The 20,822-nt window shown below is 42.5% G+C and overlaps 1 protein-coding gene across 9 annotated transcripts in view; it reads left to right on the forward strand.

Annotated features, from left to right (window-relative positions):
• thsd7ab (thrombospondin, type I, domain containing 7Ab) overlaps positions 1 to 20,822 on the forward strand; it is a 180,264-nt gene that overhangs the window by 83,174 nt on the left and 76,268 nt on the right. For 3 of the 9 annotated variants that reach the window (XM_058052748.2, XM_078790683.1, XM_058052751.2), the window contains exons 5-9: positions 7,403 to 7,471; positions 11,256 to 11,411; positions 11,951 to 12,154; positions 18,453 to 18,647; positions 18,805 to 18,843. In XM_058052748.2, coding sequence (XP_057908731.2) covers positions 7,403 to 7,471; positions 11,256 to 11,411; positions 11,951 to 12,154; positions 18,453 to 18,647; positions 18,805 to 18,843 — 663 coding nt within the window. The remainder of the gene's footprint in view (positions 1 to 7,402; positions 7,472 to 11,255; positions 11,412 to 11,950; positions 12,155 to 18,452; positions 18,648 to 18,804; positions 18,844 to 20,822) is intronic. The other 6 variants (XM_078790684.1, XM_058052753.2, XM_058052755.2 and 3 more) reach the window with 3 other exon arrangements.

Here is a 20,822-nt window from a genome sequence, read left to right on the forward strand (position 1 = left end):
TTTATCCCAAACATATTTCTGGAGTACTCCTTCTCGTGCAGTCCACCTCCAACCGAAGAGATTTAGTTATTCATTAACCGCACCCTACAGCCACGTAACTTCTAAATTCTTTCAGCATGATCAGAAGTCCAAAGTTTTTTGCGATAGTTAGCATTCTCATCTGCCTTTTGGGCTCGCAACGTTTTATAGGGGAGAAACTTGCAAACATACAAAGACTGCAAGCTGGCGATGACACAGGAGATACAAAGGAGACTGACAATGGTCTACAGCAGGGGTGCTCACACTTTTTCAGCATGCGAGCTACTTTTAAAATGACCGAGTCAAAATGATCTACCCACTACAAAAATGCAAAACATCTATTTTTTTTCAAATGTATTGAGGATTATTTGTACGTACAATGTATGTTGATGTACCTTACATAACCAAATGAGCCAATATTGCAAAACACACATAATTAACCATGAACATTTTTTGTAATTACCTGAGTTTACTTTGATGACTTGCACTGAATTGAATCAGCCAGGGATGCATAGTCCGGACAGTAGCTGCTGATAGCCAGGTTAGCCAGGCAAACGCACTTCGAAAAAGACATTGTGAAAAAAAAAGTCCACCTCCCATTCCGTATGGAAGTGATATGTTTTTGCCTTTTTACTTGGTCCAGCTACTTCACTCATTTTAGTGACCATAAACTTTAGCAAGGGCTTAAAATCTGACGCAATTCGCCGACTAGCTTAGCACTTTGCATCGTTGTTTACGCATGAGCGGTGACCTAAAGGTCAAAATTCAGTTGTCATCTGATTGGTTGTCCTGTATGTCAATCAAGTAACGGGGATGGATGATAGGCTGACATCGTAAGTTCTGCTGCACTTAGAGACGTTGTTTGATTTTGATTGGTCACCCGAAGGGCAACATTCAGTTGTCATCTGAATGGCTGCCCTGTATATCAATCAAGTGACGCATTGATGCTGGGATGATATTTTTTTAATGTCACGCCGCGATCGACCAGTACCACCTCCGCGATCAACCGGTAGATCGCGATCGACTTAATGAGCACCCCTGGTCTACAGCCAATCAGGAAGCAGAAGACAATGAACAGTGCAGACAGACGAGAGAGGGAAGAAGGAGACATTCAAGTTTCTGCACTGCAATTCTTTTTCAAGGGCCAGGGACTACTATTGCACACAACAACAAAAAATTCACAACAGCGTGTCTGTGAAAGGTGAACCACGTTAGAGCGAAGGAACACTGTGTAGGATTTACTTTTTTCCATCTCATAGCACACAAACTGTGATGCGTTCAAGGACTGACAAATTTATTCATTCATTCATTCATTTTCTACCGCTTTTTCCTCACGAGGGTTGCGGGGGGTGCTGGAGCCTATCCCAGCTGTCTTCGGGCAAGAGGCGGGGTACACCCTGGACTGGTCGCCAGCCAATCACAGGGCACATATAGACAAACAACCATTCACACTCACATTCATACCTATGGACAATTTGGAGTGGCTAATTAACCTAGCATGTTTTTGGAATGTGGGAGGAAACCGAAGTACCCGGAGAAAACCCACGCATGCACGGGGAGAACATGCAAACTCCACACAGAGATGGCCGAGGGTGGAATTGAACCCTGGTCTCCTAGCTGTGAGGTCTGCGCGCTAACCGGGTTAAATACATGAAAAGCGGAATTTTAGTGCTCACACAACTAAACAAAGATATAAACTGTACTCTAGCATGAAAGTATGTATCGCTGCTGCGGGCTCCTCCCCCACCTCATAGCACTCACTGGTGGCTCTGTCTTGTTTGCGACATGAAAAAAAAAACGTAGTTCTAAACATGTCTGCTGTGCTTTTCATTTCACGTTTTGCTTTGTAGCTTCAACAATTGAAAATTCATAAATGCAAAGTGTGCCATTGTCTCGTTGTCGCGTGTACTCAAGCAATGCATGACTCTTGCAGCACACACCTAGATGAGCAAAAGGTGTTATCTCTCAGGAGCAGCAGTCGAGGGAGGGGGCGGGTAATCTCCCAGCATCCCAGTGAGTGAGTCAGAGAGGGAACCAGTCTCATGCATAAATAAACCGTATCAAGCATGCAAAACACCCCAACACACTCCCTACAGCCAAACTTCTACTAAAGAAGCTTACCGCCTCCTGAAATCTCAACTTTCATCTCCATGGGGGGAGTCACTGTGCGCTGACCTGAGATCAGATCTTAGAAGGGGTCACACGGCGTTCTTCCACCACCGAGAATACACACACACACACACACACCACAGCTGTGTTGTCGCAAAAGTACAGCAAATGGTCAGAGGTGGATCAGTCATGGAATCAGTGAGGGCCTCATAGAGAAAAGATTGAAAGATGCAGCAGCCACATTTTCATTCATTCATTCATTTTCCACCGCTTTGCGTTGGGGGGGTGCTGGAGCCTATCCCAGCTGTCTTCGGGCGAGAGGCGCGGTACACCCTGGACTGGTGGCCAGCCAATCACAGGGCACATATAGACAACCATTCACACTCACATTCATACCTGTGGACAATTTGGAGTGGCCAATTAACCTAGCATGTTTTTGGAATGTGGGAGGAAACCAGAGTACCCGGAGAAAACCCACGCATGCACGGGGAGAACATGCAAACTCCACACAGAGATGGCCGAGGGTGGAATTGAACCCTGGTCTCCTAGCTGTGAGGTCTGTGTGGTAACCACTATCCACCGTGCCACCCAGCCACATTTTCATTCATTAAAATAAAAATCTATCCATATGCTCAAACCTATTTATTCATGGCTTTTCAGGTGATCAGGTGATCAACTCATTCCAACACAAAATGCTTATTTGACATACATTTATAATTACTATTCTAATTCAGCACGTACTCAAGGGGACGTCTGCTGCACTCTCAGAAGTAATTCAGAGTACCCGTTGACACCACTTGATTTAATACATAAATGCAATGTAAAAAATGTAATTAATTGATTTAGATAAACTTTCTAAGTTGCTAACTTTATTTTTTGAGTTATGTTCAAATAATAATGTTGGCTATTACATGAACTTAATTTAGCATGTCATATACACTCAAATTTTATTAACAAAAGTTGCCATGACTTAATAAAATTAGCTTGGCAACAAAATTTCTCTCAACATTTTCTCTTAACCTTTCCATTTTAAGTTCCATCTCCTATATATATATATATATATATATATATATATATACAGTGAAGAAAATAAGTATTTGAACACCCTGCTATTTTGCTATTTCTCCCACTTAGAAATCATGGAGGGGTCTGAAATTTTCATCGTAGGTGCATGTCCACTGTGAGAGAGATAAACTAAAAAGAAAAATCCAGAAATCACAATGCATGATTTTTTAACAATTTATTTGTGTGATACAGCTGCAAATAAGTATTTGAACACCTGTGTATCATCTAGAATTCTGACCCTGAAAGACCTGTTAGTCTGCCCATTAGAAGTCCACCTGCACTCCATGTATCATCCTGAATCAGATGCACCTGTTTGAGGTCGTTAGCTGCATAAAGACACCTGTCCACCCCATACAATCAGTAAGACTTTAACTTGTAACATGGCGAAGACCAAAGAGCTGTCCAAAGACACCAGAGACAAAATTGTACACCTCCACAAGGCTGGAAAGGGCTACGGAGCAATTACCAAGCAGCTTGGTGAAAAAAGGTCCACTGTTGGAGCTATCATTAGAAAATGGAAGAAGCTAAACATGACGGTCAATCTCAATCGGAGTGGAGCCCCATGCAAGATATCACCTCGTGGGGTCTCAATGATTCTAAGAAAGGTGAGGAATCAGCCCAGAACTACACGACAGGACTTGGTCAATGACCTGAAAAGAGCTGGGACCACCGTTTCCAAGGTTACTGTAGGTAATACACTAAGACGTCATGATGTGAAATCATGCATGGCACGAAAGGTTCCCCTGCTTAAACCAGCACATGTCAAGGCCCGTCTTAAGTTTGCATATGACCATTTGGATGATACAGAGGAGTCATGGGAGAAAGTTTTATGGTCAGATGAGACCAAAATAGAACTTTTTGGTCATAATTCCAATAAGCGTGTTTGGAGGAAGAAGAATGAAGAGTACAATCCGAAGAACACCATCCCTACTGTGAAGCATGGGGGTGGTAGCATCATGCTTTGGGGGTGTTTTTCTGCACATGGGACAGGACGAGTGCACTGCATTAAAGAGAGGATGACTGGGGCCGTGTATTGTGAGATTTTGGGGAACAACCTCCTTCCCTCTGTCAGAGCATTGAAGATGGGTCGTGGCTGGGTCTTCCAACACGACAACGACCCGAAGCACACAGCCAGGAAAACCAAGGAGTGGCTCCGTAAGAAGCATATCAAGGTTCTAGCATGGCCCAGCCAGTCTCCAGACCTGAACCCAATCGAAAATCTTTGGAGGGAGCTCAAACTCCGTGTTTCTCAGCGACAGCCCAGAAACCTGACTGATCTAGAGAAGATCTGTGTGGAGGAGTGGGCCAAGATCCCTCCTGCAGTGTGTGCAAACCTGGTGAAAAACTACAGGAAACGTTTGACCTCTGTAATAGCAAACAAAGGCTACTGTACCAAATATTAACATTCATTTTCTTAGGTGTTCAAATACTTATTTGCAGCTGTATCACACAAATAAATTGTTAAAAAATCATGCATTGTGATTTCTGGATTTTTCTTTTTAGTTTATCTCTCTCACAGTGGACATGCACCTACGATGAAAATTTCAGACCCCTCCATGATTTCTAAGTGGGAGAAATAGCAAAATAGCAGGGTGTTCAAATACTTATTTTCTTCACTGTTATATATATATATATATATATATATAGGTACTGCTACTTAAAAAACTGTGTGCATTGTTATTATAATTAAGTAGACAACACATTAACCTACTTTGAATAAAATGATTATGTCAGTTCACTTAACACATTTTTTTGAGTTACGAACTTAAAAACTTGACAACAATTATTCAGTAAGCATTACTTAAAATAAGATTTGAGTGAAGAGGAAAAGCTAATTCGTGCAATGCAATATTACTTGTTGGTTCAAAGCAATTTCAAATTAAGTTGTCATAACTAAGAAAGACGTATGGAAACTGTTGCGTTGATTTTTTTTGTTGAGGCTAAACATTTATTTTTTGAGTGTGGAGTGCCTGTAGCGTGTGTGATGGAGAAGTGGAGGGGCCCCTAATCAGTGAGTCAGTGCCTCTCCTATTGAGTATATAATTTACACATACATGCAAAAACAGCTGTTAATACTCAATAATCCCCCCCCCCCCATCGCTTTGGGGCCTCCTCTACTGTACATAATGCTTATCCACTTTTTGTGCCAATGGCTAAAATAAATAAAAGCCTAAATTTATACTTTGTTTTGTAGATGACATGTTGTTTGTTTCTTCTTATTACTCTTTACCGCTGTTGTTATTTTTGCAACTGAGTCACATTTTTGTGGGCTTTAACATAGTCCAAGTCTTGCAAGTGTGCATCCCAGGGGTCCCTGCACACAAACCCAGACGTAAAAAAAACACATGGGGGACATTTTGGTTTGTAGATGCCATTTTGGGGTTGGATTTGGACTGTTTTCACTTCTGTTTTCTGTGACAAAAAACATAATTTGAGGTGGGTTATCATTTATTGCGGCGGTTAATTGGTTCTAGACATGACCGTGATAAGTTTAAAATTAATTTATAAATTAGTATTTTGGTAGGGCATATAAAACCTGTCACGACCCTATAAATACGTGTTGTAACACTTTTAGAGCCCTCTAGACATGAAATAACCCTGATAGTCACCTTTACGTCCATATTGCCCAGTATTGTACAATATTTTTCTAAAAGGCCATTTAAGACATAAGTAGGCGGCACGGCGGTCGAGTGGTTAGCGCGCAGACCTCACAGCTAGGAGACCAGGGTCAATTCCCACCCTCGGCCATCTCTGTGTGGCGTTTGCATGTTCTCCCCGTGCTTGTGTGGGTTTTCTCCGGGTACTCCGGTTTCCTCCCACATTCCAAAAACATGCTAGGTTAATTGGCCACTCCAAATTGTCCATAGGTATGAATGTGAGTGTGAATGGTTGTTTGTCTATATGTGCCCTGTGATTGGCTGGTGACCAGTCCAGGGTGTACCCCGCCTCTCGCCCAAAGACAGCTGGGATAGGTGACCCTTGAGAGGAAAAGCGCTAGAAAATGAATGAATGAATGAATGAAGACATAAGTAAGACTGGTACTCTTGTGTATTGTTGATGAATTGGTTCCCTCTGCTGTCCCTCTGGGATCCACATGACCAGTGGACAGGAAGTGACATCGGGGGTTCAGAGTTGAGTTTTAGCTTGGCTTGGGTTGCAGTGGTAACAGAAGCCCTTATTATGCCTTTTTTGAGATCATTCAAACCTGCAATAACGGCCTGTTGTTCTGGCAATCAAGTCCAGTGTGTATGTGTCTTACTAAATTATTAAAGTAACATTACTGACAGCTAGTGACCAGTGAAGAATACTACAACACATTTTTGAATGCGTCCTCAAAATACTCTGTTTCTATTTTACTTCATTAATTAATTTTTATACTTGAAAGTGCTTAATTTAGTCAAACAATATATAACATTTGTTAAAATATTCTGATACTTTTACTAATAAACTATGCTTACCAAACTATGATCGAGTAAAGTAGTGAAATATGAACACTGAGGTGGCGACGGACAACTGTACTTTGTACAAATAAAGAATGAGCTGCGGCCCACAGATGGACACCCAAGCCACAGACTCATTCTACCGCTTTTTCCTCACGAGGGTCGCGGGGGTGCTGGAGCCTATCCCAGCTGTCTTTGGGCGAGAGGCGGGGTACACCCTGGACTGGTGGCCAGCCAATCACAGGGTACATATAGACAAACAACCATTCACACTCACATTCATACCTATGGACAATTTGGAGTGGCCAATTAACCTAGCATGTTTTTGGAATGTGGGAGGAAACCGGAGTACCCGGAGAAAACCCACGCATGCACGGGGAGAACATGCAAACTCCACACAGAGATGGCCGAGGGTGGAATTGAACTCTCATCCTCCTAGCTGTGAGGTCTGCGCGCTAACCATTCGAACGCCGTGCCGCCGCCACAGACTCTGCTGAATGAAAATCTTGTTTACATTACACATTTTTAAAACTTGTAATGGTCTCATGTGTAGTTTTTTCTTCACATATTTGGAACCTCCCAGCTCCCCTGCTTTTGTGTTTGTAACTAATGACGAGTAGCTAATAGCTAGTAGTTAATAGCTAAAAGGTAATAGCGAGCAGCTAATAGCTAGAAGGTAATTGCTAATGGCTAAATGTCAATACCTAGCAGCTATTGCCCGTAGCATATAGCTAGTAGTTAATAGCGCTCTCCCCCACTTTTTATTCCAGCAGCTCAGACCCAAAAGCAACAGAAGCCTAGTGTCCCCCCCCTCCTGTCCGTGTCCTTCCAGATCACAGGTAGGTGCTTTTAGTTTGGTTGAGAACTCTTCCATCTTCCTCCCCTCCATCTTTTTCCTATGACAACAACTTAAGTCATACATTGACAACTGCTAATATTACAAGAATAAAGTGGTAAATTTATTAGAAAAAACTCATATTACGAGAATACATTTGGAACTTTGGGCTCTAATTTAGTGTCGCAAGGTGGTGCAGGATGGCGGAGTGTGACCCAGCCCAAATTAGCTGACAGGTGCACAGTGCAGACACGTCAAGGCTGCCCTTTGTCACCGATTCTGTTCACAATTTTCATGGACAGAATTTCTAGGCGCAGCCAAGGTGTGGAGGAAGTTTGGTTCGGGGGCCTTAGAATCTCATCTCTGCTATTTGCAGATGATGTGGTTCTTATGGCCCCTCGGGCTGTGACCTTCAGCGTTTACTGGGACGGTTTGCATCTGAGTGTGAAGCGTCTGGGATGAGACTCAGTACCTCCAAATCAGAGGCCATGGTTCTCAGTCGGAAAAGGGTGGAGTGCTCCCTCTGGGTTGGGAATGAGGTCCTGCCCCAGGTGGAGGAGTTTAAGTATCTCGGGGTCTTGTTCACAAGTGAGGGAGCGTGAGGTCGACAGACGGATCGGTGCAGCCTCGGCAGTAATGCGGTCGCTGTACCGGACCGTCGTGGTGAAAAGAGAGCTGAGCCGAAGGGCAAAGCTCTCAATTTGTTCCCACCCTCACCTATGGTCATGAGCTTTGGGTCATGACTGAAAGAATGAGATGGCGGATACAGGCGGCTGAAATGAGTCTCCTCCGTAGGGTAGCTGGACTCACCCTATGAGATAGGGTGAGGAGCTCCAGAGATCCGGGAGGGGCTCAGAATAGAGCCGCTTCTCCTTCACATTGAGAGGAGTCAGTTGAGGTGGCTCGGGCATCTAGTCCGGATGCCTCCCGGACGCCTCCCTGGTGAGGTGTTCCGGGCATGCCCAGCCGGGAAAAGGCCTAGTACACGCTGGAGGGATTATGTCTCACAGCTGGCCTGGGAACGCCTTGGTGTCCTCTCGGTGGAGCTGGAGGAGGTGGCTGGGAAGTCTGGGCTTCCCTACTGAGACTGTTGCCCCTGCGACCCGGACCCGGATAAGCGGAGGAAAATGGATGGATGGATATATGGTCCCATCACAAATGATGTCAGATCAAAGACGTGACACATAATGTGAACTCAACCTGACGGCAGCTGAAAGTATGATGCTAACCATGGCTCTACAAAATAAATGCCCCCACCCCCAAAAAATCAACATTTTACAAGTCAAACTCTGCCAGAAAAAAGCACAAGACAGTTCCACTCATCGCTGATCTCTGTGGTTCTACTTCTACACATGCCAGATTGCCCCCCCCACCCCCCCCCCCCCCCATCAGTAACCAAATGAGCCAACACGCAGCGCATTGTGGCCTCTGATACGCAATTAAAGGCAATGAGAGGCGTTCATTTGGTTGGTTAAGATTATACTCAACTGTGTTAAACCCTCTCACGCCTTCTCTTCTTCCCTGTTTGCCACTTGCGCCGGTGGGGGGGATGGAGGCGTGGCGGGGATGGAGACGTGGGTAAACGGCGCTGCGCCAGACTTGTGGTCAACTGCTCTGTTTTGCTGCCAGTCTTTTTTTCTCATACATGTACGACTTTATTCTTGTAATATTGCAAGTTTTATCATAAATGTCATAAAAATTCTTGAAATATTCCATTTTTTGTGGCCCAGATATTCTACTGTTTAAAGAAGAGATATTCTTCTCTGCTTCTGCTTCCTTACCCGTCCTCCTCTTCCTTACCCGTTTCCCTAAAAATAAATGCAAACGAGCAGACGTGTTGGTTGAACACAGCGAAAACGTGAACTTGCTGCTTCTCGCTTGATCTCTCGGAAGAGCATCAGAGTGTAAGAACAAACAGTCCAGAATGAGATGAATTGTTAGGTTGTACTCCTCTAATGAGGCGAGGATTAACAGCGCCTCGGCAAAGCCATCGTTTGACACGGAGAGTGTTTACGAGAGGAATTATTTACAAGAATTAGGAGCTCTTTTGCATTTCAAAAGCCGTATCCCTTTCCCCATCCCCCCACTTGACGTCTCTCCTGTGCAGTGGGGAGGAGGATTATGATTCAGCTCTCCTGCTCTTCTATTTGTCTTTAAGCTTCCACATGTCTTGCAGGAGCGTTCGCAACACACCAGTGCTATTTATATATATCATTTTTTTAAAGCGGGAATTGCAAAAAAGAAGAAAAAGAGAAGAAATGGAGATCAGCGCTTCCCCGCCTGCTTAAGAAATATTTCATAGAGCAGTATTTTACTTTCACAAGTACAGCTGAAGTCCTCCAAAACAATATTTTCCACAGGAAAATCATGAAATAGAAGTCACCTGTTCCAACGCAGGGTTGAAGAGTGGAGCAGCACTAGCCAATGAGCGAAAAGCCCGAGTGTAGTGTCTCCAGTTTGTTATGTGTTCTGTGGCGAGTGAGGCCTGCTGCAGTGCAAGTGTGGTGACAGCTATGTTCTCTGATGCTCTTTTGGCTATGTTTGCTGATGCTATTGTGGCTACATTTACTGATATTCATCTACCCAAGTTTGCTGATATTCATCTAGCCACATTTGCACATTCTCTTTTCTACTTTTGCTGATAATCTTTGAGCTACATCCTATGTTACTCTTCTAGATATATTTGCTGATACTTTTTTGGCTAAGTTTGCTGATGCTCTTCAGGTTTTGCTGATAGTCTTTTGGCTACGTTCTATGTTACTCTTCTAGCTACATTTGCTGATACTTTTTGGGCTAAGTTTGCTGATGCTCTTCTGGTTTGGCTGATAGTCTTTTGACTATCTTGTATGTTACTCTTCTAGCTACATTTGCTGATACTTTTTGGGCTAAGTTCGTTGATACTTTTCTGGTTTTGCTGATAGTCTTTTGGCTATGTTGTATGTTACTCTTCTAGCTAGTAAATTTGCTGATACTTTTTGGGCTAAGTTCATTGATACTTTTCTGGCTTTGCTGATAGTCTTTTGGCTATGTTGTATGTTACTCTTCTTGCTACATTTGTTGATACATTTTTGGCTAAGTTTGTTGATACTTTTCTGGTTTCGCTGATAATCTTTTGGCTATGTTGTATGTTACTCTTCTAGCTACATTTGCTGATACTTTTTGGGCTAAGTTCATTGATACTTTTCTGGCTTTGCTGATAGTCTTTTGGCTATGTTGTATGTTACTCTTCTTGCTACATTTGTTGATACATTTTTGGCAAAGTTTGCTGATACTCTTCTGGCTTTGCTGATATTCTTCTAGCTACGTTTGCTGACCACACTTGAGAACACATTTAACTTATGGTTGGGAACTCTGTTTTTATACATGAATTACTCTTGTGTCGGAACCAGATTCCAGATTTCTTTTTCCTGGCGTATTATGTTAGATGCACTTTCACACCCACCCGTTGCATGTTGGGTAAAGAACATGTTGTGTAAATCCAACATGGCAGCCTAGCAGCGTGCAGATGCCAAATTAGACCTGGTGGAATAAACATGCACCAACAACAACACAGTCTCCGCACCTTTGCTGCTGCTGCTGCATGCTGAGCCTCCACAGCAAGATGCCAGCTGCTAATTTATCATTCTGACATGCTACCAGGGAGATAGTTAACACAACAAAGGCATATCAGTGTTTACTTTGTTTTTATTCTTCTGTACTGTCTGAAAGAATCCAAATAAAATGCCTGGAAAGACCTGAAGTATCCTCCAGTGTTTGTAGCTAAATTGGTTTTCTGCTCATTCCTGCAGCGTCACGCCCGGTGGAGAACTGGCTGTGCGAGGGTCCCATTCCCGAGCGGTCCCAGCTGTGCCAGGTACCGTGTCCCATCGAGTGCCAGGTGTCGCCGTGGGGCGCCTGGGGGCCGTGCACCTTCGAGAACTGTGACGACCAGGCGGGAAAGAAAGGTGCCTCCCGTCCTTACGAGCGAGTTAGATTTGTTTAAACAACTTTCCAATAGTCTCACCCTCATACTATGTCCTCATATGACATCTCAGTTTCCAGCAACAACACCTATGGATGAAGGATGATTTGGAGTAAATGCACTAAAAACCACAGATGTAACCCAGAGAATCATTGATCGTAAAAGATTTAGTGTTCACTTTTTACAGTGTAGTAAAAGCTCCTTATGGGCCATCTAAAACTGTGACTTATGATACCGTTTAAAGTTTATTGATAATGAAAATGTTTATTAACATGCAATCTCCATCATGTCAGCCTGCCTGGAAACGCGTTATCAAACTTGCTTTTATTGCTTGAATATTCCCAGCCTAAATAAAGCAGCAGAATAAAAATATATGATGATAGTAGCCTGGTAGTAGCATGTAATTGCTATTCCATTCCAGCTATAATCCTGCCATCTGGCTGCACTGATAGGGTGTTGTTAAAACACATGAGAAACATAGCATGGTGTCAAAGGTAAGAACATCGCGTGTCCGTGCTGCAGGTTTCAAACTGAGGAGGCGCCAGATCACCAACGAGCCAACAGGGGGTCCCGCTAATTGCCCGCACCTGGTGGAGGGGCTGTCCTGCGATGAGCCCAGCTGCTACGACTGGGACTTGATGGGGTTGGACCGCTGCGTCCCCGACGAGCAGAGGCCGTGCGGGCCCGGCACGCAGCTGACACAGGTCCGGTGTGTCAACAGCAATGGTGAGACGCCGTCCTTTGTTGTCATGGAGACCTTTTTGATTGATGATGACATCACAGGCATTCGAGGTTAGCATGGTTAGCATTGTTGCCTCACAGCATGAAGGTTGTGGGTTTGGCATCTTGTTCAGTTCATTTTTTATCAAGTTCAGTGACAACTTGGTTCTCTAAAGACTAAATTGTCTTTGACGTGAAAAACATTCACAGTATGTTCTTTGGAACTCTAAATCGTTTTTTTGATGTTTATTCAAACTGCTAGTTACGTTTCTTGGGGAAATATTAATCAAATTATTATTATCTTCTGGACAAGTTGTTAGGCTAGAAGACTTGAGTTCGATTCCACCCTCAGCCATCTCTGTGTGGAGTTTGCATGTTCTCCCCGTGCATGCGTGGGTTTCCTCCGGGTACTCCGGTTTCCTCCCACATTCCAAAAACATGCTAGGTTAATTGGCGACTCCAAATTGTCCATAGGTATGAATGTGAGTGTGAATGGTTGTTTGTCTATATGTGCCCTGTGATTGGCTGGTGACCAGTCCAGGGCGTAGCCTGCCTCTCATCCGAAGACAGCTGGGATAGGCTCCAGCACCCCCATGACCCTCGTGAGGATAAGCGGTAGAAAATGAAACAAATTATTATCAGTGTTTGCGAAAACATACGTCAATTCTCTTTGATTGCTATGAAAACTTGTGTCGCGTGTACCTTCACAGTAGCTCCACAGTAGCCACGTTTTTACATGACCACTTTTTCTCTTACTGAATGACCTTTCGGGAAACAATGGTATCCATAGAAAGGAATATTCCAATAGGAATATTCCAATCTCTTGTCTACATGCGCCGTGAAAATCAAACAGATTAGTCAATAGGGTATGCCCAGTAAAACGTTAACATCAACATCACGTGATACCGACTTCCCCAAGTTTTTCTTTCACTTGTTGGAATAACTCCGTATTGCCAGTTTTTCGTCTGTCCAGTCTTGATATTTAGTTTGAATCAAAAACAAACTTTGCTTAGTCCAGTGCCGATTGCTGGCCTCCATTTTTAAAAGTGAAGAACATCTGGATCTGCGTGTTACGTCATATCTGAGCATGCGCTGAAAGAACGCACCCGGGATCAATTTAAACAGGAAAAGATCAAATTCAATCTTGCTAATATTTTATAATTAAACTCAGGACATGTTTTATATAGATATATATTTTCTTTTTTAATAAAACTGGACTTGTGAATAAAGTATAGAAGTGTTTAGATTCTGTTCCACAGATGGCGCTAATGCACACGAAAGCTGCTTGCCAACCGCCAATAAACAGAAGAAAAACACCACGAAGAAGAAGGCACCCTGACAACTTTCCGTTTGAGCGGGTACAAGATACCTCAATCGGATTGGTTAAAGGAATATTCCATCCCTGTTCAATTCTTTCCGTTTGAGCAAATAAACCAAATGCAATTGGAATATTTGGGTCCATGTATACTATTGACATAATGGCTATTGACATAATATTTGCAAATGATGATTAATAAATGTTTATTATAAAAAGTGATATTGGATAATTCCTCACGGCACATCTGATGGTTTCTCAAGGTACACTAGTGTGCCGCGGCACAGTGGTTGAAAATCACTGCTCTATAGGAATGCACAACTCAATACAAAGGGTCGGAGCATAACAGGTCCCCTTTAAGGACAAGGCTCCCCAGGACAATGGAAAATGAAACTGGTGTTGAGTCAGTTTACCGGCTTCAAAGTTAATCCAGCACCAACACCAAAATTCACTACAGTGGAAAAGTGGCATCATCCAACATCCATAGCGTCCGTTCTGTGATTGACAGGTGATCAGTCCATGTAATAATGTGTTATAAAAAACGAATGGCTGAATGTTGATACACATTTTATGACGGAGCTGCTTTGACGTGTTTAATGTCGCATAGGGTCTCTCCCAGTGACACTAACATTTCCTCCACTAGACTCCCACCATGACGCTGACTCCTATCTTCCTCTTGGCCTTGCTGATCTCCACATGAGCAATGAAATTTTACTCGCGTTAAATCAAAGCATCGTCTCAGCGTCTCTCACTACTTTATACTGTGGCTAGAAATGTAATTTATGATGGGGGTGATGGCTGTGGAAACATGTAAGACAGCTACGCTACATTATTTTTTATCTAGTTGCCTTTTTCTTTCATCCAGCAAGTTTTTAGTTTGTTTGTTCAGCTTATAAAAGTCAGTTTTATTCACAAACACACGACAGACGAATTGGTTTGTCCTACCAAAGTCTCCCACAAATCCCACTTCACGCAGCACCCTGGTGGACACACAGGAGAAAGACAAACTGGAATGATTGATTCACTTACCTTCCATCTCTCAGCTGATGAAAATCGATTTCATCTGTTTGGTTTTGGGGGGGGGAGTTTTTGGCGGAAAGATTTTTCACTGCGCTGTTAGCAGTGTTTTTCTAAGGGAGAGTATCAGGAAAAGAGCAGGGAGCACAGCCCAGACAACAAATGAAGGTTGATAAATGAAAGAAATAGAGAGATGAACGATTGATGCTTCTCCAATGCCTGCTCAGCCTGACGGATGTTTCTTCTTTGCACTCTGGCAGAGGAACATCTTATTTCCACACCTCTCCTCACTCATTGTAGTTCAAGTCACGCACGCGCTCTGACGTATTTGCTTCTTGATCCCGCTCATCTGCTTGGAATTACAACTCAACCAAGGAAAGGTTAAAGGCTGCATTGTTTTTTTTTAGTTTAGTAACGTTAAAATGTTGTCTTGTCTTATTCTCGTAGACTCAATCTTGTGTGTGTTGCCCCTCCACCACCTGGAGGGGTTGTATGCCTTGAAAATCCTGTGGTACAGAATGAGGAAGACAATCCACTATGACTTGACGTATATTCACCCTCAGGATTTATTCTTCCTCTCAGAACAATAACAACACTTCAGATATCATAAGATGACTACACCAACAGTTGGCCATTTGTTTCCAGCATTATTGGTTAAACAACCATATGAACAGCTAAACATTTGTGATGTTAAGACATTGTCTTTACATGTCAATCTAGTGACAATTTCCACAGCCAATGTATACATTTCACATATCTTTAGTAAAATGTATACATCAATACTATCAGTAACACATTTCACATATTGCAGTTAGCCTGCTTAATGCTATTCACCATACATTAAGGACTGCTAGCATTAGCCGTTAGCCATTTCACATGTGCTCAAATGCACTACAAAACATTTATAACAAACCACTTTGCAGTCAGCTGTTTACTTTAGCAACTTTCTACACTCTTTGCAGTCGTTTGCATAAATTATTTCTACTTTATACTAACCTGTGGTACAGAATGAGGAAGGCAATCCACGATGACTTGACATATATTCACTCTCAGGATTTATTCTTCCTCTGTCGTTTTGTCACCTACTCTATACCACCATCGCTGCTAGCACCCTCTAGTGGACTTTGCGGTATTACACCCAAACGCCAACAATGGAGATTTGGTTATTTTAGACAATAGTAAGGTGTCTTTTTTTCTTTTACAACTGAATTCTATATGTATGACATGAACTATTACTACTCTTACATGCTCTAACCATATTTTTACATTTTAAACTGTTATTTTAAAACCATGTTACCTTATCTTTTATGTACCTTACATGTGTCATCTCGTATTAGGGGGCTGTATTTTCCTATGCAAGAACTGTTTTTAATAAGCTATTTAGCTTCCTGTGTCGTAGTGACCAATGGTGTCAACATCCAGATTGTTGATATGGTGTGGATATCAGTGTGTAATTACAGTTCATGCTGCATTCACTGTCACTAATTGTACAGTTGTTGTAACATTTGGAAAGTAATGAACTAGGTGACCCGTCACTGAAAAAAAATAACACTGTTAGTCTCAACTTTGTGTTTTTAAAGGGCTAGTTCTGACTTTTTGACATGAAATTGTATGACATCTCCATCAGTAGTGTAGTCCAGCAACGGTGCCTTACCGCTTACCCCGGACTTGGTCCTGTGAGCCCAGTTCTGGTTGGATTTTGTTGATGAGAAATGTAGTTCTGGTTCTTTATTGGGGTTACTTCAGCAAAGACTTTGGCTTCTCAAAACAACATGAGTTTGAAATAGAAATACATTTGGCGAAAAAGGCTGCAACCCTTGCATCTGGAACACATACATAAACAAGATGGCTGTGCCGTGGCGGCAAATGCATCTTCATCACAATGGACAGCCGATAGTGGGCATTCATACGGCGGCAGAGAAAGTATTTAGATTTTTTTTTGAGGAGGAGTTTTTATAATGCAGATGTATTACTCTGTTTTGAGAAGCCAAACTCTCTACTTAAATAACCCCAATAACTAACCACAACTATGTTTCTCATCACCGAACTTTGACATCAAATCTGACAGGACAATTACGGGGTAAGTCACTGTTGATGGACTACACTGCTGATGGGGATGTCATACAACTTCATGTCAAAATCTGAACTGTTAAACATGTTCTAAATGAACTTACCTGTAACCATTAACTTGACAAAAGTCATAGAAATACAAAAAAAAAAAAATTGGTTCCCCATGCCAATTCCCGAGCGCAAGAAGCCTCACATGCTGACTTGACATGATCCAGTTATGGCTGCTTCGGTGGCAGCACTATTAATAATTCATAGGCTGCAGTGTAAATCCCACATGCATCTTTTTTCCTTATTCAGTGCCACTCAAGTATGGAGAGTGCATCAATATAAAAAGAAATCTACATTTTGTCCATAAAGCTGTTCCAAATCAGCTGTCATGTCAATATGCCGGACACATGTGAAGTGTTCTGAATTATTTCTTGTCCAAGGATGTTGGACCAGCCATCACTGAAAGTAAAAGTAGTTTGTGTTGCTGAGTGCTGCTGTTATTTAATGCCATGTGATGAATATGAACCTGTGATGGGGATGCCTCGGCTGATATCGCCACACAAATTAGTTTTCATTATTTCTGTCGATGATATCGGCACGCAAGCGATGACTCGCACCACATGACAAAAGCTAGCTAAGGCAGGCAGGAAGGCCTTCCTTCCTTCCTTCCTTCCTTCCTTCCTTCCTTCCTTCCTTCCTTCTTTCCATCCTTCCTTCCTTCCTTCCTTCCTTCCTTCCTTCCTTCCTTCCTTGCCCAAACACAACTGGAAGGGGACATATTATGCAAATTTTGGGCCCTTTGGCCCCTTACACAGACGACCCGCACAGAAAGCTTTCTAGAGCTTCCAGAATCTGCAGTTATTCCAGCGGTATTTCCTCAGATGATGTTTTAATTTATTCCATCCCTGGCCCGCCTCCGGACATACCCACTCTGCTGTGATTGGTCACACTCAGTTTGTACAGCTAACAGCTTGTGCAACTTCCTCCTTACAAAATTCGCAGTGGCCCTCTTTTGAGCCCAGTTTATAATTTAATTATATGTATGAGTGCTGCATTCTATATTTTGCACTTTGTTCTCATACAGATGTTTGTGCCACATGGAAATGTGCAACTTTCTAAACGGTATTGTTGCCAACATCATTTCATTGGATTGGATTGGTATCAATTGATATAGGTATCCGAAATGAGGTGCAGTAGAAAAAAGTACATTTAGATTAGATATAAGTGAGTCAGATTATCTGGGATCCATTTTGTAAATTTAAATTTTAACTACTAAATAAACGTAAAATATATGTTTTCTTCCTTGTGTGAATAAAATTGTATGGTTTCGGAATATATAGATTGAATGAATAATGGCTACAGTGTTGTGCTCTGGGGAGCTTGTTATGCTTGTGAGATGCAATGCAAGGGTAAGACATTGTGACTGCTATTATTATTATTATTATTATTATTATTAGTGATAATGATGGTGATGGTAATGATGATGAGTGCCATTAACAATGATAAAGATTGTTGTTATTGTAACTAATTTTATGTACATTTTGTGTTGATATTGTTTTAGTTTTAAATAATATTGTTGTTATTATTAATAATGTATTTGTGTTTTATGTCAATTGTAAAGTGTTGTAAAGATAGAATTAGGTTGGAGTTGGGGTTGTTTTCTTTCGTTTTTTAACGGAAATACATTTATTTAAAAGTGAGGAAAAAGAAATATGAAGTTCTGGCTCCCCAACCAACCAAATGTCACCAAAACATTTCACATAACGTGCAGGACATCTGCAAGAGCTCTGAACTTGGTCATGTTTGCCATCCTAAACATTTTCATAACTGTCCAATCAATATGGAAAGAACTGAAGGCCAAAGTATCACATTGTTACTAAGGTTTTTTTTTGTTTGCTAAATGATCCTCCTCAGGAGAGGCGGTGGACAAAAGTCTGTGCTCTTCCACGCCGCCTCCAGAGCCCGTAGCCTGTGAGGTGCCTTGCTCCAGGGACTGTGTTCTCAGCGATTGGACAACCTGGTCCACCTGCTCCCAAACCTGCTCCAGTAAAACCATTGAGGGCAAGCAGATGAGGACTCGCTCCATTCTGGCCTACAACGCCGGAGAGGGTAAGCCTGAGGACTTGGTCTGGTCCTGGTGTTTAAAAGTTTCATTGATTGTTTGTGCTATTTATTTCTGTTGATGTCTCATCACCTGTCATCACCAGCATCCTGTCTCCATGTGTGTTTGTCTTTGTCTCACTTGGTTTTCTGTCCTCACTCGCAGTCACTGACATGGTGGTGGCCTGGATCACAGTCATGGAGGGTAACTGAATCTGACTAGTAGCTCCTTTTAAACCTCTCGCTAGCCCCAAAATACAGGAAGTCCTCGGTGTACGAACCAGTTCCGTTCGGGTCAGTTGAGTTTTAATGGAAGTCAGAACTTGGAACCTAAATTATCACCGAAGTCATACTCGCTGTCCAGAGAACACATGAGGGACAAACCACGCTTTTTGACGATTAGTTTGTCTTGTGTCTCGGCACATAACAAACAGTTGTATGTTGCATCTTGCCGTATTTAATGAAAATGATTAAGTACGTTGAGATGTTGTTGCCGGTGTGGATCCCTTCCTCTCTCTCCCTTCCTCGCCGTCTTTACCAACAAGAGTAATATAAAGGTAAAAAATTAAGTCATATGTTCATTTATCCATTTCATTCATCATTTATAATTATTTCACATTGATTTCTGAATGTAAAATAGAGATGTTCCCATCAGGGTTTTATGCTGTCGATTCCAATACGGATCATCCATGAGTGAGATCGGCAGATACTGATACCGATCAGCATTATCAATTAGCTGTACATTTTTCCATACACAGTCATCCCTCCCTGGCTCACGGTTTGAACATCTCTCCTGCACTCTATCACAGATTTTTAAAGATTAATTTATTAATTAATCACTTCTGGTTTGTGGTTGACTCCAGGCATAATAATAATAACAGTCATCATTATTATCATAATAATAACACGGGTGGGCGGCAGGGCGGTCGAGTGGTTAGCGCGCAGACCTCACAGCTGGGAGACCAGGGTTTGACTCCACCCTCGGTCATCTCTGTGTGGAGTTTTGCATGTTGTCCCCGTGCATGTGTGGGTTTTCTCCGGGTACTCCGGTTTCCTCCCACATTCCAAAAACATGCTAGGTTAATTGGTGACTCCAAATTGTCCATAGGTATGAATGTGAGTGTGAATGGTGGTCTGTCGAGATATTGTTTGTGGCATGTGTTGCAGGATGCAAATCTTACATCACTCTCACAAATGACAGATATGTTCCACACAGCAGACATGTTGGGTTTACTGCTGCACGCCTACACGGTGTCAGGGACAAGACATTATTAGCACACGCAGAGTTCTTGGTTGGAGCATCCCTAATGTAAAACTAAAATTATTCTCCACATAACATATTTTACTTAATAGTTTGGATGTCTGGAATGGATTAATTGGAATCAGATGATTTTCTATAGCAAATATTACTTTGGTTTTCATTAGGGGTGCTCCAGTCGATCAGCCACTGATTGGTATCAGCCAATATCAGTGAAAAAGGATGGTACTGATATCTATCGGCCTATCTTCTTCTTTCTCATTCAGCTTTTCCCTTCAGGAGTCGCCACAGAGCCTCCATCCAACCCTGTCTTCTGCATATGTCTCTCTCACACCAACTACCCTCATGTCCTCCTTCACTACATCCATAAAGCTCCTCTTTGGTCTTCCTCTATGCCTCCTACCTGGCAGCATCCTTCTACCAATATATTCACTATCTCTCCTCAGGACATGTCCCAACCATCTCAGTCTGGCCTCTCTGACTTTATCTCCAAGGCCTCTAACATGTAATGTCCCTCTGATGTACTCCTTCCTGATCCTATCCATCCTGGTCACTCCCAATGAGAACCTCAGCATCCTCATCTCTGCTAACTCCAGTTCTGCTCCATGTCCTTTGGGACTTTCTCTAGACCTAACAATATGGTTGGTCTCACCACAGCCAATACTTAAACGCTTTCATGCTTAAAATGCTGACCTTCTCCGCAGTTCAGCTCCGCCCCGTTGCAGCATTCAGAACAAGCATGTCTGCCGTGTGTGGGACTTCCTGTCTTTGTGAGTGATATAAGTTTTGCACCCTGCAAAATGTGCCTCAAAAATGTATCTGAGAAAAGCTTTAGATTGGTGGGGCATGTGAGGTCAAACACTTGGTTGAGTGTTGGTGTTGAGTTTGAGGCTCACAATGTGATCATCCTTCAGGCAGTACCTATA

The sequence above is a fragment of the Doryrhamphus excisus genome, linkage group LG5 (assembly GCF_037039965.1).
Source record: "Doryrhamphus excisus strain RoL-2023G ecotype Guam linkage group LG5, RoL_Dexc_Guam_v1.1, whole genome shotgun sequence".
Taxonomy (NCBI): Eukaryota; Metazoa; Chordata; class Actinopteri; order Syngnathiformes; family Syngnathidae; genus Doryrhamphus; species Doryrhamphus excisus.